At 42.2% G+C, this 15,839-nt stretch overlaps 3 protein-coding genes across 5 annotated transcripts; 2 read left to right on the plus strand and 1 right to left on the minus strand.

Annotated features, from left to right (window-relative positions):
• The first annotated feature begins 457 nt into the window (after positions 1–457).
• On the plus strand, positions 458–3,985 carry tmed8 (transmembrane p24 trafficking protein 8). The gene is made up of 6 exons (XM_058615091.1): positions 458–619; positions 954–1,103; positions 1,241–1,337; positions 1,453–1,546; positions 2,070–2,363; positions 2,701–3,985. The coding sequence occupies exons 2-6, from the start codon at positions 991–993 to the stop codon at positions 2,916–2,918; spliced, it is 816 nt and encodes a 271-aa protein (XP_058471074.1). The 5' UTR covers positions 458–619; positions 954–990; the 3' UTR covers positions 2,919–3,985.
• An 887-nt stretch (positions 3,986–4,872) lies between these two features.
• Positions 4,873–11,605, plus strand: zgc:163014 (uncharacterized protein LOC100038766 homolog). Of its 2 annotated transcripts, none has more exons than XM_058615680.1 (13): positions 4,873–5,007; positions 5,089–5,262; positions 6,446–6,551; positions 7,534–7,650; positions 7,726–7,839; positions 8,537–8,702; positions 8,800–8,928; positions 9,580–9,767; positions 9,854–10,050; positions 10,135–10,226; positions 10,307–10,361; positions 10,561–10,658; positions 10,943–11,605. In XM_058615680.1, exons 1-13 carry the CDS (start codon positions 4,946–4,948, stop codon positions 11,170–11,172), a joined length of 1,728 nt encoding a protein of 575 aa, XP_058471663.1. In that variant the 5' UTR covers positions 4,873–4,945; the 3' UTR covers positions 11,173–11,605. The 2 variants fall into 2 exon arrangements, with proteins under 2 accessions (XP_058471663.1, XP_058471664.1); XM_058615681.1 differs by having other exon boundaries at positions 4,885–5,007; positions 5,114–5,262.
• Positions 11,606–11,674: 69 nt separating this feature from the next.
• gstz1 (glutathione S-transferase zeta 1) lies at positions 11,675–14,135 on the minus strand. 2 transcript variants are annotated; one of them, XM_058615590.1, is made up of 9 exons: positions 13,990–14,135; positions 13,591–13,642; positions 13,424–13,491; positions 13,114–13,194; positions 12,886–13,011; positions 12,221–12,296; positions 12,083–12,135; positions 11,951–12,000; positions 11,675–11,861 (listed from the first exon to the last, which is right to left on the minus strand). In XM_058615590.1, exons 1-9 carry the CDS (start codon positions 14,017–14,019, stop codon positions 11,735–11,737), a joined length of 663 nt encoding a protein of 220 aa, XP_058471573.1. In that variant the 5' UTR covers positions 14,020–14,135; the 3' UTR covers positions 11,675–11,734. The 2 variants fall into 2 exon arrangements, with proteins under 2 accessions (XP_058471573.1, XP_058471574.1); XM_058615591.1 differs by lacking the exon at positions 13,990–14,135 and adding an exon at positions 13,751–13,963.
• Positions 14,136–15,839: the final 1,704 nt, after the last annotated feature.

Genomic DNA, 15,839 nt, shown 5'->3' on the forward strand with positions numbered 1-15,839 from the left:
TAATTCTATCATGTTTGCCTATTCATTTATCTAAGACTGAAAGTAAATCTACTAATGGGCACAGTTTAAAATAATATTAGTTATATATAATGAATGTTGTCATGTTAATGTATGAAGGTTGTGACAAATTTGCATAAGGGGAACCAAATGTGCAACTAAAAAGTAATGTTATGGGGAATGTTAGAATAACTTTCCATATCAACAACACGAGAACCTAGGGGGGAACCCAAAGGGAATGGACTGTTAACTGACAAGTGAATTTCCCTGGTGTCGGATCTAATCTAATCTAAATGTTAAAGTTGATGTTTATATATCTGTTGTGTGGATGCATCTGTCATTTATCTGAAAATAGATAGATATAACTGTTTAAAGGGGATTATGAAACATGGTCCCCTCAGCTGTCCCTAATTTCCGCCTCAGATTCGCTGGTTTTCGTCAACACTCGAGCAAAGAAGGAAGTCTGAAAAAAAAAAAAATCAGTGTTGTTTTTTCCTGTGTAGCATCAGCAGCAGCCGTAGCAGCGTGGAGACACCAGCTACATGACTGCGGGGATATGGAATCGTCTTTCCCGATGACCCGCTCTGGACTGGTGAAGTGAAACTGTCATCGTAGTTTCTTGGTAAGACGTCGCTGCTGCTTCCCTTTTTATAGCTTGCTAGGTTGCTAAATGGGAACTAACAAGTAGCTAGCTAGCTAGCTAAAAAGCTAAAACGTCAAACGTTGCCAAGATGTGGAGCTCGTTAATAAACACACACATACACTCAGTTGTCCTTTATACGACTTTGGCTACTGATTCACGAGCCTGTGGCGAACGTGGACCACGAGTGTCAAGTTACAGTTTGTTTAGTGTCCGTGGCTCGCGTTAGCACTGTAGGCTAGTTTCTGTCATCTCTCTCCCTCCCTGTGGTTTTTAAGGGGGCGGGGCTTCATCTTCTCTGTTTTTTTCTCTCCAGCCACGCAGGCTGAGGTGTTTGCCTTGTCCTTAGAGCAATGGAGAGATTAGAGGCTGCATCTGAGCTTCAGTCACGGCTGTCATCCCTCTCCTTCTCGTCTTTCCCTGGAATAGCGTCTGAACAGTGCGACGACAGCAGACCGCTGGACAGGTAACCTGTTGCTGCAGAGTGTCTTTCTTATGAATGTGCTCATAATATGTGAAGCTAGGTCTGCTTATGGCATGCTAATGTCGTCACCAGTTAAATATTGTGGTTTCCTCTCTGCTGCTATGCTATAACCACTCCAGGCTCCAGAACACAGATCTTTCAGAGAGCTTGGCTCAGGTGGAAGAGCGGCCGAGCATGGATGACATTGGGCAGGATCCAGAGAAGGGTTCAGACAAGGTAGTTAATGTTTAAGTATGTTCGATAACCTGTCTCTCACTGGCAATAAACAGGGGAGGAGAGTGTTTAATATTATTTTTCTGTAATAATGAACCTTGTATGTGTGCATTTTGAGGGTAATGAGGAGGCCCCTGCTGAGCTGGCCCCGGGGGGAGGTGGTGAGGAGAACAACAGTGCTGGGAGCTGTCAACTCTCCGCTGAGATGAAATGTGAGGACCTGCTGAGTGTGTCATCATGACTGCTGCTTTGCTTTATCTAGGATTTTTAACTCCGAGGCTTCAGAAATCAGTAATTATTGTATACAGTGTAACGTAAATTCTAAAAAGATGAACCTTCCGTTTTAAAGGGGCTAAATGTAAGAGCATCCTGGGCCCCAGCCAAAACAGTGACAGGGGAGAATACAGTATTTTACACATTTTCAGAAAGATGCTTAGGTAACTAAAGCAACACTCTAATCTTTGCTCACCGTCAGACACTTCACTGTTTGGCCAACCGGGCTGAGCTTGATAAAACTTTATTTTACTTTTACTTGACTTGACTCCAATCCAAATACATCAGTTTACAGGCAATTGTAGGTGCAGAAGAGATTCTGGAATGTCTCATTAAAAAAAAGAAATAAAAAGATTAATTATGAATAATCTTGTATATCTAATCTAAGCATTATTAAAAAGGGCCAGATTAGCTGTTATGTTCTCTGTCAACATATTCTTTTTGGTTTTCTACCCATGGCAGCCCACACGCCACCCCTAAATCCGCCGACAACATGGACATCTGCTGCACTGAAGGAGCTGAAGGCAAAGCTTAGACCCGAGAAGGACAGCGTGGTGACCGTTTACCGAGGCGACATCATGACAGTCCACGTTCCCACTGTCCCAGAGGCCAAAAAAGTGTGCTGGGAGTTCGCGACAGACGGCTACGACATTGGCTTTGGCATCTATTTTGACTGGACTCCTGTCACAAACCGGTCTATCACAGTGCACATCAGTGAGTCAAGTGATGACGAAGATGAAGAGGAGGAATTGGAAGGTCAGTTGGGGTTTGCAATGTGGAATTTGATGCCGCTTGTGCATTAGAGTACATGGTTTGGTAGAGTACGGTAAGGTTTGGAATGATAAAGCCCAGAGTCAGACTTGCGTTTTGACCGTTCTGTACGCTTTTACTCTGGTACACCAAGGGAAGGGACCGGTTGGGGCTGGTTATTTTGGTAATATTCCTAATGGAAAATGCAAAAGAAAAACCAAAAAACACATATCGTACTGTACCAAACCGAACCTCGGTGGAAACATGGCTTAATTGTGTCGTTATCTGTTCCTGCAACTGTTATCTCTGGCAGCGTGTTGACTTTGTATGATTTCTGTTTTAGGGCCTGTTGGTAACGGAGATGTTGAGAAGGGCTCCAAAGCTCAAGCCAACTCCAACCTGGCTGAAATCTTGCCTGTTTATCGCCAGGACAGTCACACGTCTGTCTTCGGGGGCAGCCATGACTTCCCCGGGGATGGAACTTACCTGCTGAAGTTCGACAACTCTTACTCACTATGGCGAAATAAAACGCTTTACTACAGGGTTTATTACAGTGCCTGAGATGCCCCGCGTCTATTGTCAAAGAATATTGCTCTTTACAATTAAATATTTTTGATTCCTTATTTGGGGGATAAATGAAGTAATATAAAAAAAAAAGTAAAATATTGGTAATATCTATTTTTATCACTATCAGCTTGTGTTGCCATGTGTTGAAATTCTATATATTGTCAGATAGTTTTGAATGCAACATTTGTCCCAATCATCTTGCTGATAAATGTTTTGAAAAAGCCTTGCACAGTTGCCATGTATGTACTGTACTACTTGGTCAAGTGCCCGTCATAAAAGACATATTGTTTTTAGCTGTAACATTTCTCTGGTAGCAGTGATCAGGGATTCACCTGCACAGAATACACTGTATCTCTCCAGGCCAGGTTCCCAATGAGCAGCATTCTAAAGAAATGGAGGTTTTCAGTTGTCCCGCGTAAATGCTTACATTTCCTGTGATTGTTCTCTTGCTTTGTCGTCCTGCTTTTGTAGTGTGCATTGATTGTATGTGTTAAATGTGGCCATGCAGAAAACGACTAATAAATACAAACTGTGCACAGACACGACTGCGGCACGTCGATAAAGCATATACATTAGGATCTTCCGAGGCAAGTGGTGACAGTTCTTTTTTTTTCAACGTGTGCTCTTTATGACACAAATGAAGCCATTCCTTATCACATAAAGCTGATTATATAATAAAGAATCAATATTTACATTTGCTTCCCTCCCGCTTTGGTTTGCTGTTTTGTAGGAAGGGAGCAGTTGTAATATTTAAATGTATTTTGTGCACATCTGTTTGTGAAAGTCGTGTTTGTTTATGAATACCCTCCAGTGCTTCAGGCAGACTTTGGATCTGATTGTGTTTAAAAGCTTTGTTTTTGTTTGTTTTTTTTAAATCAGCTTTTACCATGTTCACTCACGCACATGTTTCCAAAGATATCATACACTGGGGCTGCTAACGTAGCACACAATGTAAAGCGACCTGTTTAAAGCCTCCTCTGTTTGCTGTACTGTATCTTCACTGTACGTTATGATATTTGTTCCTGAAATTTATATTCAACAATAAAGAGAAGATTGTCTTAGTTCTCTTTGTGGTTAATTCGACAAGTGTTGACCCTTACTAAAGAAGCTGAAGGTTTAACAGTGCTGGGTGTGTGCGCAGTAGCTTATTTCAACCCGTCTCAATGCAGATCCAGGATTAGAAAGCGCTTCAAGATGGTCCCTTGTGTTTACATTAAAGAGCGGCGTTAGGGAATTGATGTAATTGTTACAGGCGTGCTGATGAAACCAGGTTTATTTTCAGCTCTCCCCAAAGGCCAGTTGATGTCCAGAGAAAAGAGTGCCAGTCTTCATCTTTGCTGGGTTTCTTAAATGTCCAAAGCTTTAAACTAAACTTTGAAACTTAAAATGTTATTGTTATTTATTTGGCAAATAAAAAAACTGAATTAACTTTTTAATTTTTTTAATTTAATTACATTTTTTTGTCCTGGAATGCAGGTAAATAACTATAATTTGACATATTAAGAAATAATAATGTGCTTGAATCAGAATTAAGTGGGAAATAGTCAAGAATTGAGGAAAAAGTCAATAATTCTGAGGAAAAGTCAAGAATTCTGAGAAAAAAGTCTGAATTCTGAGGAAAGAAGTCCAGAATTCAAATGAAACAATGTATATATTTATTTATATATATTTTACTTGTGGCCCTAATACTCCAACTAGTACCTACCTAACCCCCCAAGGAGCTTTCTCTAAATGTTAGTTTTGAACGTTGCGTGTTAGTAGGGCAGACAAATACAATCTGTATTAGAGGAACACGTTTTTACTTGAAGAAACAGATTAGAATTGCACTCACTGCTGAATCAGCGGCTTTACCTCATCCGCTGCACACAGGTGTGTATTTTTCACATCGGCTTCTCTTCTCAGCCAATCAGAGGAGACGTCTCATCAGAAGCGTAGGTGGCTACGATAGACGAGGTTCCATTGTCGGCGGGTTTCTGCCGGATTATAGGAGTCAACACGACCCTGAAACAGCAAACACGAAAATGGGGAAAATGAGTTTCTATGTGCTGTGGTCCCTTCGTGATGCTCCCCGCCAGTTCATCAGGTGCGTTTGTGTATGGAAAAACCATCAAATAGACGTTTTAATTTAAAAAGCGGGGGAAAAAAATGACATATACTTTGACAGCAAATCCAACCGACGGTGCTTCCAGGTGCACATGCCGCTGCCTCTGCCCAAGCAGCTGGTCATCTTTGGGCTTGGAGAGTGGAGAGGCGGCGACGCGAGCACCGTCGCAGTGGAGGTTGTCGTCAGTGCAGAGGTCGAGGCCCAGAGAATTGGGACTCTCTCCTCTCAGGCAAGGTATGTGAAGGCAAAGCAGCCGCTCAACAACTAACAAACAGACGAGAGAAAGCACTCAAGTCGAGCCCGAACCTCACAGTCTCACAGTGTCAATATACATTCCACCCTTTTTTCCACACAGCTAACATTTGTTTTACAAAAAAACATATTAAACTTGCCACTAAAATCCCATCCTGAATAAAGTACCTTAAAGGGATACTTGAGTAAAATTACTTAAGTAATATTATTTAAGTAAAAGTCTTAAAGTATATGACATTTACTGTATTTGATATCAAAAGCAATTTTCTGATATAAAATGTATATAATTGGTATACTTCACCAATTAGCATTTAGCTTTGTATTACTAGAATAGTAATACAAATACATTTCTCAACCTCAGTTGAGAAATATCTTCATTCTTTTCTTTGTTAGTGTCCACCAGTGACACTTTGTCCTGTTAGCGTAACTGTTAGCAAAGATGGCCGACACTGTTTACGAGTGGGTCTAAAAAGTGCGGAATTAGCTTTGCCGCTTCAAGCAAAGCTAAGTGTCACTGTTGGGCACGTAAAAAAAAAAAAAGAATGAATGAATTTCTCGACTCAGGAGAAACTGAGGTTGGGAAGCACATTTTTCTAAAAAAAAAATACTAATTCTAGTAATACAAAGCTCAATGCTAATCGTTGAGGTATTCCTAGTTTTTTCCCATAAGTTTTAAAAGTAAGTTAGGATTGAGCCATGGTAGCTCTGTGGTAGGATGAGTTGTCTTTCAACTGGAAGGTCGTGGGTTAAATTCCTGCCTCTAGTAGTCTGTACGTGCCCTTGAGCAAGACACTTAATGTGTGAATTGGTGAAAACTGTAGTGTTAAAGCAGGTCATCAAGACTAGAAAAGCTCTATATAAATACAGACCATTACCAACTCTTCTTCTGGTTTTGTTTGGTAGTAACGAGTAACAAAGATAGTTAGAGGAAATGTAGTAGAGTAAAAGAGTTTCTAGAAATACAAATAACAAAGTAAAGTACAGATATGGGAATTTTGTACTTATGTACAGCAACAAAGTATTTGTTCTTTGTTATGTTACAGCACTGCTAAAATCTAACAATTCCTTCCATAATCCACATCATGTTATGTTTAACAAAAGCACTCCTTGGCAAACATAAGAGAAACTTGGGTCTATAATGTGAGAACCCTGTCTTTAATTTCAGGTGTCTGACTTGGGAGGGAGACTGGAACACAAACATCGCCTCAGTGGCAGCAGAGAGAAGCAGGAAAGGAGTGTATGGCAAGATTGTGCTCACAGTGTGTGGCGAGGTATGAGGTCTCCTTCATCCTGGTGTTAAATACTCGGCGTCTCATGTTACTGAGTGAAAAGCCTGCACACTATTGGGGAAAGTATGCTATATATATCTTTCATTATTAAGACAAGTTTTTCTGATTTACCAGCTTCTTGCTGTGTGTATATGTATATACATACACATATATATATATATATATATATATACATATACAACAAGAAGCTGAAAAGAAAAACCTCAAACCACTTAATCGATTATCAAAATAGTTGACGAGTGAATTTAGTAATTGATTTATAATTGATTAACCGCAGTAACTGTGTCAGCCCTAGTTCAAACCTGTTGGCGCCACATTGTATGGTGCGTTTAGGTCTCGTCACGTGCCGATAATCACATGCTGCACACAAGAAGTGATTGGTTTCATGTCCAGACGGGGGGAGACAACCGTAACAATGCGCCAGGGAAGTGAGGCAGCTGCAAACAGGTTGGAGTATGACTGAAAACACAAAGAAGAAGAAAACGGAGCTTCACGAAAAGTCAATTCTACTGCTGTTGTTCAGCAGTTTGATACGAACATATCATGCAGAGAAAGCGCATAAAAACCTGAAATAAATCTTTTTCTGTGTCCCGGAACGCAGATTTAAGGTAATTTGAGGAGAGAAATGAGTCATTTAGAATTCAAAAGTGTGGTTTGTGTGTTAAGATTCAAGTACATCCTTGCATACTTGGGTATTGAGAAACAGCCAAACACTCAGTCAGGTCCACTAGTAGTGCCCTGACAGAGTCTGTTTCTAGACAAATAACAAGAACAAACAGAGGCAGAAATATAATTATTATAATAACAAAATTCGGCGCTCCAGTATGTGGTGTTAATGAAAAATGAAATGCATTATTTCCTTCTATGTAGTGCAGCCCTTTCACTGACCTCCATACTCATTTAGATTGTTTATAGTTGAGTTTATTACACGTGTTGAGCTGCTCCGCACTGTTTTGTTCCACAGGACACGACGAGTGTCTTCAGCAGCACTCCTCTAGTTCAAAGGAAATGTCTGTTCCCGGAACAGCACGACACGACCGACCTCTGCAGCACGTTAATCCAAAATACTGAAAATGAGACGGTAAGACGGAGGAGGCTTGATATTGTACGGGGGCATTTTTCTGTGTTGTCGTCACTGTTTTCCCCTGCCTCGTAGATCACTCCCAACTCCTCGCAGTTGAGTGACAGTGTTTCCTTTGCTGAGATCCAAGTGAACAAAATTGACACCAGTTCTTCTGCTGTGGGAAATAAACCCAGTGCTTGGCCCACGGTAAGACTCGGCATTACACTGATGTCGCTTTTCTCTTTGCCTACATCTTTCAGCCGATTTCAACAATTTATGACATTTTCTGTGAAGAAAATCAGCTTTTTAGTGCTCAGCAGTTCTCTGCTGCATTTTCTCAGGAGGTGGGAGTTGTTTTTTGGGGAGGTTGCCAAATAAAGTTGCAGAACTTCCATCCATCCATCCATCTTCTACCGCTTTATCCTCCTCATGAGGGAGCTGTACCAATCCCAGCTGACATAGGTGGGGTCACAACCTGGCCAGGTCGCCAGTCCATCACAGGGCCACATAGAGACAAACAACCATCCACTCTCACACCTATGGTCAATTTAGAGTGTCCAGTTCACCTAATCCCCATATTGCATGTTTTTGGACTGTGGGAGGAAACTAGAGATCCTGGAGAAAACCCACTCACACGGGGAGAACATGCAAACTCCATGCAGAAAGGCCCTTGTTCTGACCGGGTCTCAAACCCGGGTCTTCTTGCTGCAAAGGCAAGAGTGCTAACCACTACCAGCCTTGAACAATTAAAGAATCACAACTCAACAAAAGATGTTGAGATGTAAAAACATGGTGGTCCAAAACCAAAAAGTAAATAAATATTATTAGTTGTTAGAAACCTCACATGATGCATAAATGTTCTTTTTAAATAGGGTTCCCGTATGAAAGTTTTTTTTTGTATCAGGACAAAACACCCAGGCGGACGGTCATCAGTAAGAGAGGTCATCTGACGTGGAGCTCTGAGGACATGGACAGTCTCACCGAGGACATCGACCTGGCTTCGACCCCCAAGAAAAAGAGGCTGTTCAGGATGAACAGCGAGGAGGGGATGAAGAGTGACAGCAGAGAAGGTCAAGAGGGAACAACACCAAGATGCCCTTTCTTTCTTTCCGATCACACATTTGAATGCACAAAATGAGTTTTAATATTCTAGTTTGATGATTTTAGTTGCAGTGTGTCCATCGAAGCGCTGGAGCCACACGATGTGTCTGAGTGACCCCAACACTGCTCTGCTCATCGGCGGAGAGACTGCCGATCAAAGCTACTGCAAGGATTCTCTGTGGAAGCTGGAACTAGGTCAGTGGTAATATCATTGTTTTCCCTGTTGATGTAACATTATTTGTGGGCGGGGACAAAAATAAGTTATCCGTCAATGAAGCAGCTGAAAAAAATAGTTTGTTTTTGAGCAGTAAAATTGATGTATGAAACTTTTTGTGGGTGCTCGTGTTTTCGGTCATACTTGCGCCCCGTCGCCTCCGTCTGTGTCGACATAAAATGAATCACTTCCTGTGTGCTGGGCCGGAATGTCACCGGGTGACACGGGATGGAATAACTGCCATAGTGAGAAACACAGAGTCACACACTTAGCTTTGTATTACTAGAATAGTAATACAATTGTGCTTCCCAACCTTAGTTTCCCCTGAGTTGAGAAATATCTTCAGTTTTTTTTTTTCTTGTTTTTTTTTTGTTATGTGCCAAGACGGCAGACACTGTTTACATTCTGGGAATGAGGTCCCGCCCCCCTATGAGTGGGTCTAAAAAGTGCGGAGTTTCAAGCCTCGTGCCAAGTGTCACTGGTGGGCACGTGACAAAAAAAGAATGAAGATATTTCTCGACTCAGGGGAAACTGAAGTTGGGAAACGCAATTTAAAAAAAAAAAAAAATCCCTATCCCTAATGAGTCAGAAGGTCAAATATTTTACCTCAAGTGTATGTCCACTCTTCCCAGACGGCGATTTCTGGTTCCCCATGAGCTCCTCTACCTCTGAACCTGGACCCCTGTGTGCCCGAGGACACTCCGCGTCCTACGACCCAGACTCCAAGTCGCTGTTTGTCTACGGCGGTCTGAGGGACGGTCAGCGCTACAGCGAGATCTACATCCTCAGTACTCTGACCTGGAAGTGGAAGCTTGTCATTGTAGGTTTTGTTGCAAGTCTTTTGATTTTGATTGTTGGGACGAGATTCTTAATGTAATCCCCCCTTTCCCCCCCCCACCCTGTTAGGCAAAAGGGAGCATACCAACTTTGGCATATCACTCTGCGGTGTTTTACAAGAAAGAGCTCTTTGTCTTCGGTGGTGTCCAGCCAGGACATTCATCAGGGGATAAATCCTGCAGCAACGCTCTGTACATCTTTAACCCAGAGTTTGAACTCTGGTACAAACCCATTGTGGAGGGAGACAGACCTCTGCCTCGGTTTGGGTCAGTGTCCTTTTAAAATAAAATACAGCTACACAAAATGTAGACTATATGTCATTTCTTCAAGAATAAACTTTATATTTACAGGCATTCGGCCACACTGCTCTCACAAAAGCTGATCATATTCGGCGGCCGGAAGACGGCGACCTACCTTAATGATCTCCATGTTTTGGATTTGGGTAAGTTGCAGGTTTGTTGACTCGTGCATGAGCTCACGTTTGCATGTATTTTACATCGCTCTTGGCCTCACTTTGTGCAGGATTTATGGAGTACACAGCTGTGAAGTGTGGGAACATGCCTCCGCTGCCCCGAGGGTGAGTACAGTGTTAATTGACCTTCGAGAAGAAATGTGCCCATCTGGTCGAGGTATTTTTGCATCTTGAGTTTGAATTTAATTGGTTTGAACACTAGACATCACCTCCCCTGCTCTTATAACAACAAGAATAAAAAAGAAAAGTTTGGCTTTAAAAGAATAATGGCACAGGTTAAGCCCTCTTGCGTGTACATGGACAGGTTTCATGCAGCGCTGCCAGTTTCAGACAACAGGATTTTAGTGAGCGGAGGCTGCAGTGCGATCGGAGCCCTGCAGGATGTGCACATCTTCAACACGGGTGAGTACTGATCCTTAGACCCCAATGTCATATCTGCCTGTAGGCGACTATCCAAAATAACATACTTAGTAGGAGAAAACTATACCTTGCCCAACGCTCAATCACCACTCCAAACTACTGTGTTTTGTAGTTGAATTTGCAGAGAAAACAAACCAATCAGTAAACGGTGAAGTATAAATGTACAAATACAACAGTATAAGCGATCCATTTAAGTTGTAACTCATTAAGGTGTCGAGCTGCCTCCGCGCGTCACACACCCACCTCTTGCCTCGATTTGTCCTCAGACACCAGCACGTGGAGCTCAGTGGCGTCTCCCGCGCTTTGCTCCAAACCGCGTGCGGGACACAGCATGATAAGTCTGGGCTGCTCCATCCCGACGGACGGCGAGAGGCGCGAGCGGGGCGAAGGTGTCAAAGTCCACTGCGCACTGCTGGTGTTCGGCGGGTCGGACTGCTCCGGCACCTTCTACAATGACACAGTCAGGTGCACGGTGGAGGTTCCCGTTGAAAAGTGACGCGACGATGCTGTGATTTGGGACTTTGAAAATGTTTCTTAAGTTGTTTCACTGTGTGTCTTTATTTATATATTTAAAATGACTTTTCTGTTGCTTTATTCATCTCTTATGTCTCTTTCACCTTCCTTTCTTTCCGGCTTCTCCCTCACAGCGGGGTCGTCTACCTGATTCATAACTATTCATATTCCCAGCATACGGCTCATACTGTGAGTGACAGACACTTTGCCTAACAAATCTCCTCATCTCCATGTTCTACACATTACTTCATGCTGTGAACTAGCAGCTGCTAAAATGCTTTTTTATTAATGCCGTGCATTTCTGTTTAATGCAGCTCTTCCTATCAAATCCCTTTTCCTCACTTATGAGTGCATATAACAGTGTTAATGGATTTGTAATTGCTTTATAAAATGTTAATAAATCTATATTAACCTCACATTTCGCTCCTTTTTAACATTGCAGGTTTATCTGTAATGCAATTTAAAGCAACAACACTAAAATGGTGTTATTTTTCAAAGTAGTTTATTAAAGAACATATATATGAAGTGGCTGCCGAGCTGCTGTTTTATGCACGCAGATCTGGAGGCGTGTCTGGTTGGCAGGACGGGTGGCTCAATTTGAAAGCCTCAATTTCAGTTAAGGTTTGATTTAACCTTTTGATAGTTGGGTACTGCTCAACATCCACTTTGAACCTGTGGGGGGATTAAAAAAATGCATATTTAAAGAGCATAAATGGTAATATAAAACTTTCTTTTTTTTGTTCAGGGTGACCATACTGTACCTCTCTGCATTGTAGACTTGTGGGACCAAGCAGATGTCAGCCATGGATATCTTAAAAAGTATAAAACATCATCAAATGTTAAGTGCCGGCTTTTTTTTGTGCCACATTGTTGAGCTTTAATAAGTCTCTCACCTCGTCGCCTACACAGTATTTTCCAGCTGTTTGCTTTAGAATGGGCTCCAGAGCTGAATAAAGGCAAAATTATGACACGAATAGTACTTTAAAAAATGGAAGAGCTTAATGTTACTGTGAAGACAAACTTCCACCAACCTTGGAATCCGCGATCGATAAAGTGCTGAGCCCACTGCACCTTCTCTGCTCCGATTTTCTGGATGACGTACAGGTTCTGAAATATTCAAGAAACAAAAGGTTAGAAGTTGATCTATATTGTGCACATTACATCTGTATTATTTAATTTCCTGAATATCTTATGTCTTTAGAGGTTTTGTTCCATCCTAAACGTTAGACAGCAAGAATCCATTGAACAGTGCCTGTGTTTTTATTATGATGTGTTGCTGACCTTTCGGGCCGGGTCGCCCTTGAGATCTCGATCTCAATGGGACTTTATTTGGTTAAATAAAGTTTAAATAAATAAAGATCGGCATTTTTAGCTCATGGGAACTTAAGGGTATGCTGGTCTACTTCTGCCCTTTTTTGGTAAAGTCACAAGATACCACATTTGAACTAAGTGAGGGGGGCAGCAGAAGATGAACAACTCTAGTGTGCTGTGATGTAAAAATGCAGATTTCCTTTATGGACTTTGGAGTGGGGAGTGAGCATTTTACAAACTTCAGTTTCCAGCCAAAGATGGCGGTCTAATGGCGAGAAAAAGTAGCTAACATATCAAGATATTGTAAACTTAAGCAGATGTAGATTTTATGAGGTGAGCTTTTAGTTAATAGAAAGAGGAGAGACAGAATTACACCACCACTCACCTGCAGTGGTTGTATCCCAGAGGCAATGAGGTCACTTATCATCCGGACCTGGGCACGTTTCTTCGGGTCAGCTGGCAGTAGCAGTGGTCCCGGCCTGGTTTCATCAATGTACTGGATCACTGCCAGCTGTGAGAGAACACACACACACACACACACAGCATCTCATTATACTATACTCACTTAAAACACAGTGTTAAGGATGACTGGCAAAGAGCCGGGGGGACTCACCGACTGAGAGAGGGTGATGCCATCGATTTCCAATGCAGGCACTTGTTGCATGGGGTTTAACGCTTTGTACTCCTGCGTACGCTTGAGCACACAGAGATAATTTTGTGAGACTAAAGTTGATATTCTGTTTGAATAGGTTTTTTTTACTAACTTAAATGTGCATATATCTAAAGCAACAGATAATGACGTTTGCCAGGTCTGTGGTTTTCTTGTGGCATGTGACAGTATATTTTGAATTCTGATATAAGGCTAATTTTGACACACAGACCTGGCAACCCTGCAGTTGATGTAAACGTTGACAGTGTCATACCTGCTGACCTCCATCTTTGATTAGATTGACTGGAGCCTGGTCGTATTCGATTCCTTTGAGCGCAAAAGCTGGTGCACAAATTTTATGATCATGTTGTTGTTAAAAAACAAAATGGAGAGTGATTTTAATACAAGGTTAGTGGACAAATGCTTTAAGGCAGGACTTACCGATGCGAACCCTCCAGGAGCAGGAGCTTCTGAAGTATCCATGAAGAATAGGCTGAGGAGAAGAAGAGCCACATGAAGTCATTTAAATATGAGTCCATTAAAAACACACATCACTCCTTCACTTGGACACACTAAGTTCTCAGTGTGTCTACTGGTTCACCTTGGTTTGGGTTGCCATGTCTTTTTTTGTCTCTTTGCCTCTAGTTTACACACAGTTCAGAGTTTTTCTACATCCTCCTTATCCTGCAGCAGCCAATAGGAACTGCTCCTGAACCCCCACCTACCTACTCTTTGGTCCATGACTCAGCAACTTTTTGGAGTTTCATATGGTTCCTATTAGCGACCTGCTACACACACACACACACTGAGTAAATACCTGTACAAACGTTATTACGGTACCTTAGAGAGGCAGCCTAAGGACAAGTGCATTGTTCTGACTTTTATTTTGTAGCATTAGCTGTCGTCGTTTGACGTTAACATTTCATTTTCCTTTTTTCTACAGCAAGTTAACAGTATTTGAGTCGCGGTCGCATTATTTCCTGTTAGTAAAGTGGAAAACAAACTTTAAAATGCTCTCAGCCAATGGTTGGCCGACTTTCCCGAGTTGGGGCGGGATTACGCCATATATTGATGTTTGATTGGGTAAAGGACGAGATTGCGACTACGAAGCCAATCACTGGCCTCGAATTGGCTCAGAGCCCGCCCCTAGAAGGCGTGTCTCCGTGAGGGATGAACCTGGAGCTGGACGTTTTCTTTCTCCTTATCAAATCAGTGTGCTGCATTAAAACATCGATATTATGACATAAAAGAGTAAAAAAACAACAACTATTACTCAGCAGTTAGTTATACTAATGGCTCAGGGTTTGATTTACAACCTTTTTGCCATTTTTTTAAGTAAGATGAGATAAGATACTTACTGATTTCTATTAGGAGAATTTAAATTGACAGCAACATGTGGGATACAGTAGCTGCAGAGAATAATATTTTGTGTTATATAATACACAATATTTTGTGTATATATATATATATATATATTATCATTGTCATTATTTTTTATTATTTTGTTATTATTATTAGTGTTATTATTATTATTATTGTTGTTATTATTTATGAGCACTAGAAAGGACAAGAGGGTGCAGTCAAACATGGCTAGTGAGCTTCTTTTTTTTTAATGTATTTTATTTATTGAGTCTTTTAGTTATTATTCTGCACTGCACTTTGGTCCACTGTGGTTGATTTGAAGTGAGTGATTGAGTCTCACACTTATTGCACATGTCCAGCAGGTGGCAGCCTTGTCCAACAGATTCTTGCTGTATCGTTTGAACCTGTCGGGGAGAATCTGTAGAAAGAGAAAGTGCAGCTGCTGGAAAACACTGTTTGAAAGCCGAATTAAAGTTCAAGCGTCTTTCGGCTCAGTGCTCTTCTGTCACAACCTTCCCGGGTCATTTGTTTCCAATTCCCTCTTATTATGTTCTTGCGTGTGACTAACCATTTGGTGTAATGTGGAGATCACACTGCCAAAGGTTAACCACTTCTCCATCGGGGAGGGAGCCAAGAACCATGGTGTGGTGATGCACGATGCCAGCAGGGATAACACTCTGAACCAGCTTGTGGGAGCAGTGTTTTGGGGCAGCGGGATCGGCGCTGTTTGGCTCTAATGTGTCCTGGTAGCTGGGTGCTGGAGCAGGTGGAACTCTCCCGGGTTCTTCACATGGACGTAGGTACCACACCTCATCACCTCACCCGCCCTCCTACCTCCTGTCTATACCCTGAGCGCTCATGGCCTTTGGTTTAGTCATCTTCAGGGCCACCCAGGCCGCCCTAACCACACCTCTCGCCTTTTGCCTTGTCGTAACTTCACACTGGAGTCAGCTGTGAGAGAGAGAGGGCTTGTTGAGTCAGCCATGCTGCAAATTTGTGGTCAGATCTGCGGCCCAGACCTAAATAGCACTGAATCCTTTGAGAAAGGAAACTGTCATACGGCGCACACACAAAAAAAGAGGATGATTCTCTATGTTTGCAGAAGATATGCATTTGTGCAGTACACAGGAAACCCCAAAGTATCCATCTTAAAGGGAGTGCCTCAGGGTGCCTCTCGTCCTGGCTTTTGTGTGTTTGTGGGCGAAAGAAGCATTTGAATGTCTGGGCCCTGGATGAGCTCACATCATGCAACTGCCATAGTATGTAACCGTATAGCCGGTTGTTTTGGGGGCCCCGCGAGGAGACCAGCCCTGTGCGGGTGTCACGAA

This window comes from Solea solea, chromosome 18 (assembly GCF_958295425.1).
Source record: "Solea solea chromosome 18, fSolSol10.1, whole genome shotgun sequence".
Taxonomy (NCBI): domain Eukaryota; kingdom Metazoa; phylum Chordata; class Actinopteri; order Pleuronectiformes; family Soleidae; genus Solea; species Solea solea.